This window comes from Psittacula echo (assembly GCF_963264785.1).
Source record: "Psittacula echo genome assembly, chromosome: 23".
In the NCBI taxonomy this organism is placed as follows: domain Eukaryota; kingdom Metazoa; phylum Chordata; class Aves; order Psittaciformes; family Psittacidae; genus Psittacula; species Psittacula echo.
Genome location: NC_137748.1, coordinates 6,188,562 through 6,201,485, shown reverse-complemented (window position 1 = coordinate 6,201,485; position 12,924 = coordinate 6,188,562). Strand labels below are relative to the sequence as shown.

Below are 12,924 nucleotides of genomic sequence, written 5' to 3'. Positions count from 1 at the left end.
CTGTGCCCAACCCCTGCATGAGGAGGCGATGCAGTGCAGCCCTCCAGGCCAACTCCATCCTCCTGGGTATGGAAAACTGATCACAAGCTCCGAAGGGCCGTGTTTGAAGAGGAAGGACAAAGCCGGGAGGTGACAGCGGTGGCAGTGGTGGCTGCGGCAGCGGCTGCGGCGCTGGCTCTGCTCGACGCCAGCCGCTGCCGCTCCTCTGCAAAGGTTAAGCAAACAGCAGCTCCGGCACAATCGATGCGCGGCCGAGCCCGCCACTGTTTGCTCTGCAGCATCACGCGGGAGCGGGGTGGGTGACACAGAGGGGATGCTGCTGGTGGGATGCATCCCCCCATGGCTCGCTGGGGAGCTCATGAAGGGGGATTTGGGTCAGGGAAGGGGCTTTTCTGGGGGGCCCTGCCTCAGTTTCCCCTCCGGGGGGCAAAGGGACACTACACTGCTGCTGTGGCAGCACTGATGGCTCAGCAGGAACTTAGCACTCAGAGCTGGAAACAACCAACAACCCCAATGTCAGCCCACGCTGCTGAGCTTGGGAAGGGAGCTGCTGCTTGCAAACTGTTCCTGATGGTTTTAGGTGCTGGTCCTCAAAATCATGCTGTGTGCCCAGGATCGGGCCCAGAAGGGGCTGTGGGAGCACATCCATCCATCCATCCATCCATCCATCCATCCATCCATCCATCCATCTCTCCATCCATCCCTCCATCCATCCATCTCTCCATCCATCCATCTCTCCATCCATCCCTCCATCCACCTCTCCATCCATCCATCCCCCCATCCATCCATCCATCCATCCACCCACCAACCCACATCTCTTTGCATCCACACATCCTTCCATCCATGAATTCATCCACACACGTATCCATGCATCCATTTGTCCATCATCCATGCATCCAGCCATGCATCTGTTCATGCACCCTTCCATCTGTTAATTCATCCACATATCTATCCATGCACCTATACATCCACATGGATGGCTCGCTGGTTGGTTGCACACTTGGATAGAGGGTTGGCCAAACAGCTGGATGGCCAACGGGCTGGTTGGCTTGAAGGCCACTGAGGTGGCTGTTTGCTGGCTACCTGCTCACTTGCCTGGCTGGGTGGCTGCTAGCTGCCTGGCTACCTAGCAGCGGGTAGCTGGTGGCCTGGCTGGCTGGCTGGCTAAGTGGTACCTTGCCCAACGCTGGGCACTGCCCCTGCCCATGGGGGAGCCCAGCTGCAGGCCGGGGGCACAGATCCCCCCTGTCCCCATCCCAGTTCCCATTCCCATCCTAATCCCGCTGCCTCTCATTATGGACACAGTGGGACTCGTTCCCCCCCCACCGCGCTGCAATTAAGGGCTGTGCTGCTACCGAGAGCCTGGCTGGGGAGGGATGGGGAGCGGCCTCTCGCCTGGCACCGGATCCGGGCTGGGCTCAAGGGGACATGGGGTTGGAGCAGCAGGGGCTGGAGCTGCTGGGACCTGCAGTGCTGTCCCCAGGGTGCCCCATGGCCGGGGTGCGCAGTGGCACCGGGTGACAGCCTGCGGGAGGTGCAGGGGGTGGCACTGGGGAGGATCCTGCACAGTGACAGCGTGCGAGACCCCAGGCCATGCAGTGATGGTGACAGTGGGTGACAGCCCGTGGGCCATGCAGTGACAGGGCACTGTGTGACATCCCATGCGCCAGGCCCTGACGGTGACTCTGGGTGACAACTCACAGGAGCTGCGGTGGCCCCGCAGTGACAGTGACACCCCTGTGTGCCGCACAGTGACAGTGACACCGTGTGACACCCCACGGCGTGCAACAGTGACACTGCGATGCCGTGGGGCTGTGCAGCAGCGCTGGGTGACACGAGCGGGACTGGGCAGCCACGGTGACACTGTGACACCCCAGGGGCTGTGCAGTGACAGGGACCCTGTGCTGCACCCCAGGGACCATGCAGGGATGGGGACAGCTATGACACCCGGGGCCATGCAGTGACACAGGTGGCACCAGTGCCATGTGGTGACACCACACTCGGGCCCTGCAGCCTGGCTCCCCCCACTGGGGTCCCTCCCTTGTAGGTACTGGGTCCCCACCAAGCCCACACTTGGGGACAGTCCCTGATGGTGGATGTCACCCTGTCCCTACAGCCCGGGGGGGGGAACCTGCCAGCTCCAGGACATCTGGACTTCCCATTCCCAGTAGATACCCTGGGATGGTGCTCTGCAGGGAGACTGCTCTGGCAGGGATGCTCCAGGACAGGATGCTCCAGGTAAGCGGTGCTCCAGGAGTGGGATGCACTGTGGAAGGGGTACACCAGGGACGGGGTGCAGCGGGATGGGGGTGCAGCGGGATGAGGATGCAGCAGGATGAGGCACACCAGGAAGCAGTGCAGTGGGATGGGAGTGCAGCAGGATGTGTACCGGGAGGGGGTGCAGCGGGATGGGGGTGTCCATCCACCACAAGCCCTCAGCAGCAGCAGAACGGATCCACAGCAATTGCCAGCAGTGAAACGTGGCTGCGGGACGGGCCCGGCTCCCGCAGCACCGGTGCTGCTCCAGGCGCTCCCGATCCATGGCGGGAGGTGCGATGAGCTGGGTTGGTCTCAGCACACAGCGCCAGTGCCAGGGACAATGGCTCAGGATGTGTCCCGTCCCCCCCCTCCCCGAGCTGGGTACGCGCTGCCCTTCAGGCCCCACCAGGGACATCAATCGCGCTGTCTCTGCCACCCAGCAGAGCCATCAGTCACCAGCGAGCCGCGCTGCCGCTTGTCCCCGAGGGGGGCTGCACTCTGCGGCCAAGCCCCCAGCTCCGGAACCCTTCCCTGGTGGGGCCCAGCGCGGGTTGAGCCCACATGGGGGGGGGGGGGGCTCAACCCGGGCCACCCCAAACCCAGCCCCCCCCGGCCAGCGCCGTGCCCCTCTGCCCCCCCCGCCCCGCCGGCTGCCCAGGCCCCGCTAACCCTGTTAGCGGCTGGCGCACGTCAGCAGGGCCGCAGCGGAGCCACAGATGCGATTACGGGGCCGGTCTCGGCTCCCCCCCTCCCGCAGCCCCTTCCCCGCCGGCGGCGGGCGGAGAGCGGCGCTCACCCCGCAGCGCTCCGGCTCCAGCCCCGGTTCATGGCTCAGCTGCGAGGGAGTCCCGGCACCGCCATTAACGGAGCGCAAAGCAGGGGAGGGATGAGCGGAGGGGTCGTGCTCCCCCAGCACTGCCTGCAAAGAGGGGTACCGAGGGTTGGGGCTGCACAGGGAGCACCACAGGGAGTGAGACACAGGAGTCCTGGGGGCAGAGCTGGGCTCAGGGGTTGGCCATGGGGTGGGACGGGAGCTCGGCCCCAAAAAGGGGCTGTGACGCCTGGGGAAGGTCCCTGTGCTGGCACAGGGGACAGTGAGGATGCTGCCTGGCTCTGCTGCGTCCCTGCCTGCGGGGGAAGCACCGTGCACAGGCAGGAGGTGGGCAGGGGCTGCAAGGTCGGCCTTTCCCTAGTGCTAGGGCAGGGAGACGGGGGGATGGCAGCGTGACAGGGGGTGGCTGCAGGACAGGGCTGTCCCAAGGGGAAAGCACCCACATAGAAAACCACAGCCAGCCTCAAAATCACCCCCCAGGAAGCCAGACCCAGCCCATGGAGTGCCTGGTGCCAACCCAAAGCCATCCCCCCCCCGCAGAAGGTCACAGCAGGGGCTGCTGCTCCCCAAAGCTCCCCAGGAGCTGTGTACTCAGCGCACACGTCAGCTCTGCTTGTGCGCGCTGAACTTTACTGAGCACGGCGTGCCCCGGCATAGGAACAACCTGGGAATGGGCCAGGAAAGAGCAGCGCTGGCAGCCCACAGGTTGTGGAGCTGCAGGGAGCCGGCTGCTGGTTAGCACTTTATTAAAACAAATGTGAGGAGCTCAGGCTGGAGCTCCCTGCGGGAACGCTGCCGCTGCCGGAGAGCTCAAACAGCACTCAATGAGCTTTAACAAGGCAGGGCTCAGGTCTCAGCCTGCTCCGAGGATGAATCAGACCCTCAGCCAACGCCGAGGGTGACCCATAAGTGATGAAGGCAGAAACAGAGGGCAGGAGGGAGGGGGAGCTGAATGCCCAGCCTGTGTGCAATGAGGTGCTGGCTGCCACCCCCTGGGGACTGAGCACATTTCCATTAAATCAGGGTGAAAGAAGGGGGAATTCCATGTCTGAATTCAGCCTAGCTGGGGCTGGGAGCTAGGAAGGGATCAACCTGGGGACACCCAATAGCAGAAACAAGACCTGAGAAGCCACCTACTCCCCCAGTGAATGGATTCACAGAATCCCAGCCTGGTTTGGGTTGGAAGGGACCTCAAAGCTCATTCAGCTCCAACCCCTCCCACGGGCAGGGACACCTTCCACTAGAGCAGCTTGCTCCAAGCCCCTGTGTCCAACCTGGCCTTGAACCCTGCCAGGGATGGGGCAGCCACAGCTTCTCTGGGCACCCTGTGCCAGCGCCTCAGCACCTTCACAGGGAAGAGCTTCTGCCTAAGAGCTCACCTCCATCTCCCCTCTGGCAGGTTAAAGCTGTTTCCCTTGGCCTGTCCCTACATTCCCCTGTAAAAAATCTCTCCAGATTCCTTTTAGGCTCCCTTTAGGTAGTGAAAGACTGGCAAAGATTGTCCTGGAAGACATTAAAGTGCCTAATTCCACTGAAGTCCCTCCACACACACCCAGGAAGGGGCAAACAAGGCACTTGTTCCCTCCACTGGCCACAGCGATGAAAGGGGAACGTTCCCATCCCACAGGCACAGCTGGTCGGCAGGAACCCAAGCAGGAAGAAAGGAGAGAGGCTACGGTGCTGTAGAAACCCCCCTAGATTCCCCTCGGGCAGGCTGCAAGGAGACGCCTCATCCCACTGTCTGCATTCAGCCAGCAAAGCTCATTAAAGGAGGTGGCCTTTCAGTGCTCTTTTCAAACCTGGAAATTCAGGCCTCCTGCACGACCGAATGAGCAGGTGAATGAAGAGATGAAATGCCGGAGGAGGAGGTACGCGAGCCCTCCGAGCCCGGCCACAACCATGCCTGCTGCCAGCCGTGCCCAGAGGAAATGCAGGGAATCCTCGAGGTGGGTATGGAGCCTCAGGACCTGCCGGCGGGTGCTCTCCCGCTCCCCGGAGTTGTCGATGATGTGAGTTGCAAACCTGCGCTTCTCATCCAGCGGGAGCTGGGAGCGGATGCGAGCTTCTGCCTCCGCCTGCGACAGCCCATTCCTCCGCATGAGCCGGGAGAGCTGCGCCCCAGGGCTGCTGCCAGGATGGGAGGATGGGGTGAGGTGGGCTCAGGGAGGAAGAGGAAGATTCTGCCTGCCTTCCTCAGCCGAAGTGGGGGGGAAAGAGATGTGCCCTGTGTGGGCATCCTGCACTTGGAGCAGCACAGGCACCCCTGCAGCGCAGCCAGGCCCATAACACCCCAAACCCTGCCCCAGCCAACTGGGCGCAGGTTGTGGAAGGCCTAAAGACAGCGGCTTCCCCTGTCACAATGGTGCCAGGTTTCAGGAAAACCGCAGTAAGAAGCCCCTTGCACGCTAGGATACAGGAAGGTGTCACCCCTCATACCTCCAGGAAAGAGGTGGTGTTACTGACAGGCTTTGCACCAGGGCTGTGGCTAAATCCTTACCAGAGCAGGAGGGACATGATGGTCCCCTCCAGCCTCTCAGAGAGGTGGCACCACCCCAGCCTCATGGTTCATGCTGCACTTACCAATAAACCAGGACCGTGTATTTCATCAACTTGGTCAGTCTGTTGGTCTCAAAGAGCAGAGGGATGTCGAGGATCACGTAGCGGTAGCCTGCAGGAACATCCCCCCCCCAAGAAGGGAACAGCGTTACTTGGCTTCCCAAATCCCTCATGCTGCACACACACTGCAGCCACAGCTGATCCAGCAGCAGAGCTCCACAGCTCCACATGACAGCCGAGAGGAGAGCAGAGCCTTCCTGCCCTCCTCCCTCTCGGAGGCAGGATGTGGTTTCATTCCAAGTTTCCAGAGGGGGAGAAAAAGCAAAGCCAACAAACCCTAACCTGGCTGATCTCAGAGCAAAGGTGAAGCTGCACAGATATAATGAGGAGCTGAAAGAAGCTCAAATGAAAGTGCCTGTTCCTGCCTGGCAAGAGCCGCAGCCACACCGCTGTTGCTGGGCTCTCTCCAGGGGAGCAGTGCTCACAGCAGAATCTGCTCTTCTCTCTTTCACTTGTCCAAGGCTTCACCAGACTGCAGCCACTTGAGCTGATGTTTCCCAGCTCAATTTTCTTCCCTTTATGGAAGGCTTCGGTTCAACACTTCCATTTTTCCAAAGGGAGCAAGGAAATCTTGCAGACTTTTTGCAGCTGTGACACTGGCACAGCCCCTGGGGCTGAAACCTCCCCAAAACTGGGCCAGCTTGGTTTAAAACCCCCATCACCACACAGCAGCTGGCAGAGGAGAGCTCATACCCACCAGCCACCATCCTCCCGGGCCCTGCAGCCCCCCCTGGCTCTCCCTGTCTCTCACAGACAGCAGTATTTGGGGACATGGGGCACATCCTGCTGCACCTGGGGAGGAGGTGAGGGCAGGGGAAAGCTCTAAGTCAGGACCTCGCTCCCCTCTGTGTCCCCCAGCCATGAGGACACCTCTGGTTTCGCTGGTGTCCCCTCTTTACAACCCAACCCCCCCCAACTGAGCTGGCCACGGCAATAAAAGCCTTGACAAAGACATCCTCATCCACCAAGTGACCATTTTACCAGCATCTCCGCCCAGAGAGACTTCTTGCTGCCCTCCAGTTGGATCGATACAAGCTTTCCTTGCACAGCCATCCTTAGAGACAACATCCAGCTATCCCAAATCATTAAAACCTGACTAATGAGGACAAAGCAGCCTGCAGAAGACACTCGGTGCTCTTGCTGAGGGGCAGGACAGCATCCGCCTCCCGAGCCTGCAGCCCTGGGTACAAGACTCCATCTCTGGCTCCCGGCTTTCCTGCCTGTTGCTTCCTTTGTGCCTCCTCGTTCTCCTCCTCACCCTGCAGCAGAGCACAGCCCCTGCAGTGCCCCGGCATAGGCCTATTCAGCTGTCACAGGGCTCAGCTTTGATAAGCTCTATGAAACCAGACTGACTCTATTAAGACATCCTTCTGTCTACACAGAGACCTCCAAACCAGCTGGTGATGTTATCGGGCATTTGATTAGACCAAGTTTGACAGCTGTATTTGTTACATTTACCAGGGGAAAAAGCAGGACTTTGGAAGACACAACTGTCAGCCCAGTTCTCACCTTATCGAGACTAAAAGGGCTCCACAGCTTCCATGGCAGGCCAGGAAGGCTGGGGGCAGGGAGGAGTATTTGCCCATTTCAGAAGGTATGACATTATACATCAAGTAATCTCAGAAGAGGCCTCACAATGCTTTTGCTCAGGCCCTACAGATGTACTTTAAACCATAGAAGAAGGTGGTGAAGGGCAGCAGTGAAAGGCAGAAATGAATCCTCCAAACACCAACGCTAAAGGCCACTGGTGGCACAGCACAAAGGCCATCACTCATCGGTTCCTTCTGTCCTTCCCTGTCCCTTTCCCCACTTTAAAACCAAAGGCAGAGCAAGCAGGTAGAGCTCCTGCCTGAGGAGGAGTCCCGGTGTGCTGGGACACAGCCTCTTACCTAACACAAAGTACTTCAGGATCTGCTTCAGCATCTCCTTCTGGATCTCTGGGTGGGTGATGGAGTTCAGCAGCCGCCGCTTCTCTGGCTGGGAGAAGATAATGCTTCCCAGAGCCTCACGATTTATCTCCCCGTTCTCCAGGAGGATCTCGGTGCCAAAGTGATGCACTATCTGCCGATAGGCCTTGAGGTGGGGCTGCACCACTGAGAACATGAAACAGCTGGAGGTTAGAGCCAGTTCTATAGCACAGCTGGTGTCTGCATCAGTGATCGGCCTCAGCTGAGTTCGGTTCATTAAATAACCCAGCTTAGTCTCCGTGGTGGGCAGCACATCTGCGTGCAGCACACACTGCACTGAGAGCAGCGTGGCTCAGCGCCGCAGCCCAGCACACACCTGCATCGGTGCTGCAGCAGGAAAGGGGCTGCAAAACCCCCTCTCAGCTCAAGGTCCCTTTGAGCGCTGACACTCAAGAGATCGAAGCATCCTGCACACATTAATTCAGCGCCACAATCCTGCCTGTGCTGCTGCTGCTCGGGGTTAGGAGGCACAGGGTGCCTGGGAGGATTTGCTGACAGCCAAGGCACAGGCAGGAATGGGGCTGAATGAATCCCAAGGCATGGGCAGGAATGGGGCTGAGCAATTCCTGTCATCTGCAGGGTGAGGAGTGGAGCAGGGAGATCCCAAAGGGACCAGGACCAGCATCAGGGTTATTTTAGCTGCAAACTTCAGCACAGGGTGAATACAGCCCAACTGCTACAAGTTGGCTACTAATGTGTTTTATCCTTTTTTACTGTCTTTCAACTCAGTCACTCAATTCTTCAGCAGAGAAACCCTCTTAGAGATTGATTCCCAATAGGTATTTGCAGGGACTCTGACGTTACATGACTGTATAATTTTAAAGCCACCAAACCCCATCCAACACAAAGGATGCAGTAATAAAAGCATCATGAAGCTCAAGCTGAGGCTAACCACAGAGAATCGCAGGCTGTGCATCATTTCCTCTCCAAAAGCCAGGAATGTTGCCACAGGTTGGAACCTCAACCCAAGCTAATAAAAATCTTTAAGGCCAATTTCTGTCTCCCATGGAATTTCATGTGGAGGCAGTTCGAGGATGGGGGAAGTTCACATAGTAAATAAACACAGATAAAAAAGGAACTAGAGGAAAAGGAAGTGATTGGTAGAAACCCAGCACTGAGCAGCTGTGGTGTTTTCCTACCGTCTCTGAGGGCTTTTAGCACCTCCAGCAAATCTCCCACACCTTGAGGAGAATTACAGTGCAATAAAATGTTCAGAGCATCACAGCCTTGGGAAGTTCTTCCCCAAACAGAAAAGCACAGGCACTTCAAACCAGCACCTCCTGCCCCACGCTCAGCCCTGAGCCCTTCCGCAACCACAATCAGCCGCTCCTCCCGCTGCTCTCCATGGTACCCCGATGGCACAGAGGGATGAACACCTCCAGCTCTGCTGGGGGACCACAGCTGTATGTCTGGGTCTTTTCTTGAACCAGGTTTTGGGAGCAGCAGGAGGCAGATGTGCTGTGCCACAGCCCAAATTCCTGCTGACCTGGGATGCTGGGAGCCCCTTTGTTTTATTGGTGTCATGGTTTAAGCCCAGCCTGTCACTCAGAAACCATGCAGCTGTTCGCTCACTCCCCCCCCTTCCTCCTCCTGTTCCCGGAGGGATGGGGAAGAGAATCGAAAGACTGTCACTCCCACGGGTTGAGATAAGAACAGTCCAGTAACTAAGGTATAACACAAACCCACTGCTGCTACCACCAATAATAATTATGATAAGGGAAATAACAAGGGAAGAGAATACAACTGCTCACCACCCGTCGACCCATACCCAGCCCAACCGAGCAGTTACCTAACTCTTCCGGGTAACTGCCCCCAGTTTATCAACTGGGCATGACGTGCTGTGGTATGGAATACCTCTTTGGCTAGTTTGGGTCAGGTGTCCTGTCTCTGCTTCCTCCCAGCTTCCCCTCCTCCCTGGCAGAGCATGAGACTCACAAAGTCCTTGGTCAGAGCAAACATTACTGAGCAGTAACTAAAAACGTCGGTGTTATCAGTACTGTTCCCTGGCCAAAAGTCAAAACCACAGCACTGCACCAGCTAAAGAAGTAGAAAAAGGATTGCTACTGCTGAACCCAGGACAATTGAGTTTGAGGCACAAGGAATTTTGGGGACCAGTCCCTCAGTATTACAAAGCAACTTCCAGCACGGAGGGAAATTCCCTTTCATCCTTGTCAGTAATGCCACCTAACATTTGGTTATGGGTTGGGTGTCCTGCGGTTTAGGGGGAATATCAGATTAGAACCCGCTTTACAGAGAACCACCTTTATCTTCGGCTTTCTCAGCTGGGAAGCACTGCAATCCAGGAGAGGAAAACTGAGGACAAGATCTCCCCGCAGTGTTCATTAGCACATGATCTTGGTTTTCACTTTATTAAATGTAGATCCTCGATCCAATCCTCCCCGAGCCAGCGGCTCCAGAGAGCCTGGAAACAGCAGGGAAAGCCTCATCTGCCGTACCCAGAGCACCCTCTGCTGTCTGCGCTTCCCCACAGCAACCCCGGCTCTCAGGAGAAGCTCAGGGAGCAAGCTCAGCCGTGCAGCACTCACCCTGCCTGGCAATAACATCGGCATCAATCACAGCACAGCCCAGCTCCTGCAGCACAGCCACCACCGTGCTCTTCCCCGACGCGATGCCCCCCGAGAGGCCGACCAGGAACATCGTGCTCTGAAACAGAGAGAGAAAGACTTCAGAAAGACGTCAGGATGGGACCATTTGGCTCATGCACTATGGGCTCTTTCCCCTTCCAAGAGGCAGGCAAACAGATGGGGTTAACTGGAGCAACAAGGGGCAACTCAAAGGGAATAAGAGAGGGCACTCAGTGCAGCAGTGGCTGATGGAAAGCCCAAGCTCTGAGGCCAAGCCCCTTTCCTGGTGGTACAGAACCTTTCCTGGTGTTACAGCTTGGTGTGACAGAGTGGCTGTGTCTCTATTCATCACAGTGGGTTAAAATCTTGCCCTCTCCAGCACGATCTCCTGTGCCCTCTGCACCAGCCTGCAAGGGGTAACGCTGCAGGATGGGAATCAGACCTTTGGCACGCTTGGGATGGAGGCTCCACTTGTGCGAGAGCCACATGGAAACCTTTCCTGCCCATGCAGCTGCAAGACTTTAGCTGCAGTAACCCCAATGCTCTGCCCTCCAGCCTCAGCTGGGACTTGCTCCCAATAACCTCGGCTCTTTCTGTCCCTCTGTCACATCCCTCTGCAAAGGATCTCTCTCTGCTGTGACAATGACTGCAGGGGTGAAAGAGCACTTGGAAGGGATAACCTAGAAACCACGGCCAAACGGGGCTTGAAAACACTTGTGCTGTCAAAGGGCCTCTACGGATCCATGGTATGAAGGATAAATATTTAATAAGCCTGGGTTTGAACTGCACACAAGGGCACTGAGGTTCCTGCAGATGTTACAGGCAGGAGCCAGAACCATTTTTCCCCAAAATATGCTTTTTTTTGCATGTATTTGGCCAGCATCAACTAAAGCAATCGTGGGGAAAGCTGAAAGCCAGAGAGGACATGGAAAACCTGGCACGTTATTCCTGCTGCGAGAAATGGGCCCTGGGGGATGTACCCCAGAGCCTGAAAAGCAGCTTTTAAACACCGAGGTGCCCAAACTTCCCCCGTGTCCCAATTCCTCTGGTTTTCCAGCACGAGTTGGCTGCCCCAAGCCTCATCCGGAGCGCCTGGAGGCTGAGCACAGAGCTGAAACATGTCCTCCAGCCCCATCCCACCCCAGCCGCTGCTCCTGCTCCCCTCGGTTCTGGCGCACTCACAGACCCGGTGCTCGGCCTGAGGAGGCTGCAGTTAAAGGGAGCACCCACATAACGCACCGGTACCTTGGTGGGGAAAAGCCGCCACTGGAAGAGCCGTGAACCCCCCCCGGCCTCTCGGCGGGTGCTCAATCAAGCCCCATGCGCTGCCTGACTTCACCGGACAGGGCCCTGGCTGCAAACCGGCGCGTTCCTGCTGGGCCCGGGCCGTGCCTGCTCCCGACGCCTCCCCAAGGCCGGGGCCTGAGCCACGCTTGGGCTCAGGCTGGGAGGGCCGTCGCCCACTCACCCTGTGCCCGGCTTCATGCGCGACGCAGCATCCCGCGCGCCTATTGGCTGGTGGGAAAAGGGGACTGTCTGCCAGCCAATTAGCACGGCCTCATTGGACTCGGCCTGCTCCCTGAGGCAGGAAGCGAGTGAGGACGAAGACGTCGCAGCCTCAGCGTGAGACAGCGGACACAAGAGCCGGGCAGCGGGTGTCCCCACGGCTGCGCCAGTGTGTGCGAGCCCTCCCGCCACGGAGCCCCGCCCCGGGACCTCCCCAAAGGCCGACGGGAGCTGTAGTCCCGGCGCAGCTCGGTCTCCGCATGCTGGCACAGACTACCGGTCCCGGCATGCCCCGCGGCCCATCCCCCAATCGCGGCGCGTTTTGTTGTGGGGGTGCGGCAGGAGCGGAGCCCCCCTTGCAAGGCGGCGGACGGCAGCAGCGAGGCGGCCACCGTCGAGGTCTCCGCAGCCTTCGGCGGAGAACGACCCCAAGCACGGCAGCGACTACGAGAAGGAGGCGGAGCGCGGCTCCAACCAGGGGTGAGCAGCGCCCGGGGCCATTGAGGAGGGCGGTGGCCGGGAAGTGAGCGGCGCCCCGCCCTGAGGGCGCGCTGATTGGCTGCGAGGCAGCGTCCTGTTCTACGATTGGTCGAGCCGCCCCGTCAGTCAGCCGGGGGGGCGGAGCCGCTGGCTCCCGTTCGCGGCGGTGGTTGGAGCGTGTCTGGAGTCGAGCGGCACCGGGGAACGGGCAGTGCCGTGTCCGGGTGCAGCCGGGACGAGTTCGCGAGTGCCTCTTCCTTTGGCAGGAATGAGGCTAATCCGCAGCTCTTGTCCGTGTGTTAGGGTATGCCTCGCATTCCCCATGGCCCCCAGTACAAGCCCCGTTATCCTCCTGTCATGTCCAGCACCACAGTGATACCCAGGATGCGTTATCCCGCTCCCCAGAGCCTGGGGCTGCCCTGGAAGAAGCCCAGGCTCCTGCACACCCGCTCTGGCCTCATCCTGGAAACAGCCCAGGGTTTTGCAAAGCTCGGCTGATGATGTCTTGTGGTTTGAGGAGCGGGGTGTGAAATGGTGAGTTAGCAGCAGTAAGGGTGGACATGGCAAGGGAGGGCCCTATCTAGGTAGGAAAGATATAAAATTCCCAATAATCCCCCCATTACTCGCTGCTTTATTTGATAAAGCACGGAGCTGCCTCAGCTGTTGGTTTCCTCCTCGT

The 12,924-nt window shown here is 58.5% G+C and overlaps 1 protein-coding gene across 4 annotated transcripts; it reads right to left on the bottom strand.

Annotated features, from left to right (window-relative positions):
- Positions 1-3,820: 3,820 nt before the first annotated feature.
- Positions 3,821-11,935, bottom strand: DCAKD (dephospho-CoA kinase domain containing). Of its 4 annotated transcripts, none has more exons than XM_080633660.1 (5): positions 11,499-11,935; positions 10,221-10,338; positions 7,597-7,800; positions 5,672-5,759; positions 3,821-5,218 (listed from the first exon to the last, which is right to left on the bottom strand). In XM_080633660.1, exons 2-5 carry the CDS (start codon positions 10,330-10,332, stop codon positions 4,885-4,887), a joined length of 738 nt encoding a protein of 245 aa, XP_080489786.1. In that variant the 5' UTR covers positions 10,333-10,338; positions 11,499-11,935; the 3' UTR covers positions 3,821-4,884. The 4 variants fall into 4 exon arrangements, with proteins under 4 accessions (XP_080489786.1, XP_080489785.1, XP_080489784.1 ...); XM_080633659.1 differs by having other exon boundaries at positions 11,505-11,935; XM_080633658.1 differs by having other exon boundaries at positions 11,728-11,935.
- Positions 11,936-12,924: the final 989 nt, after the last annotated feature.

Coding starts and splice junctions, on each gene's coding strand:
- DCAKD (XM_080633660.1), bottom strand. CDS start 10,332: ATGTTCCTGGTCGGCCTCTCGGGGGGCATCGCGTCGGGGAAGAGCACG. Junction 7,801..10,220: donor CGATGTTATTGCCAGGCAGG/GTGAGTGCTGCA, acceptor TCATGTTCTCAG/TGGTGCAGCCCCACCTCAAG. Junction 5,219..5,671: donor TACACGGTCCTGGTTTATTG/GTAAGTGCAGCA, acceptor CCATCCTGGCAG/CAGCCCTGGGGCGCAGCTCT.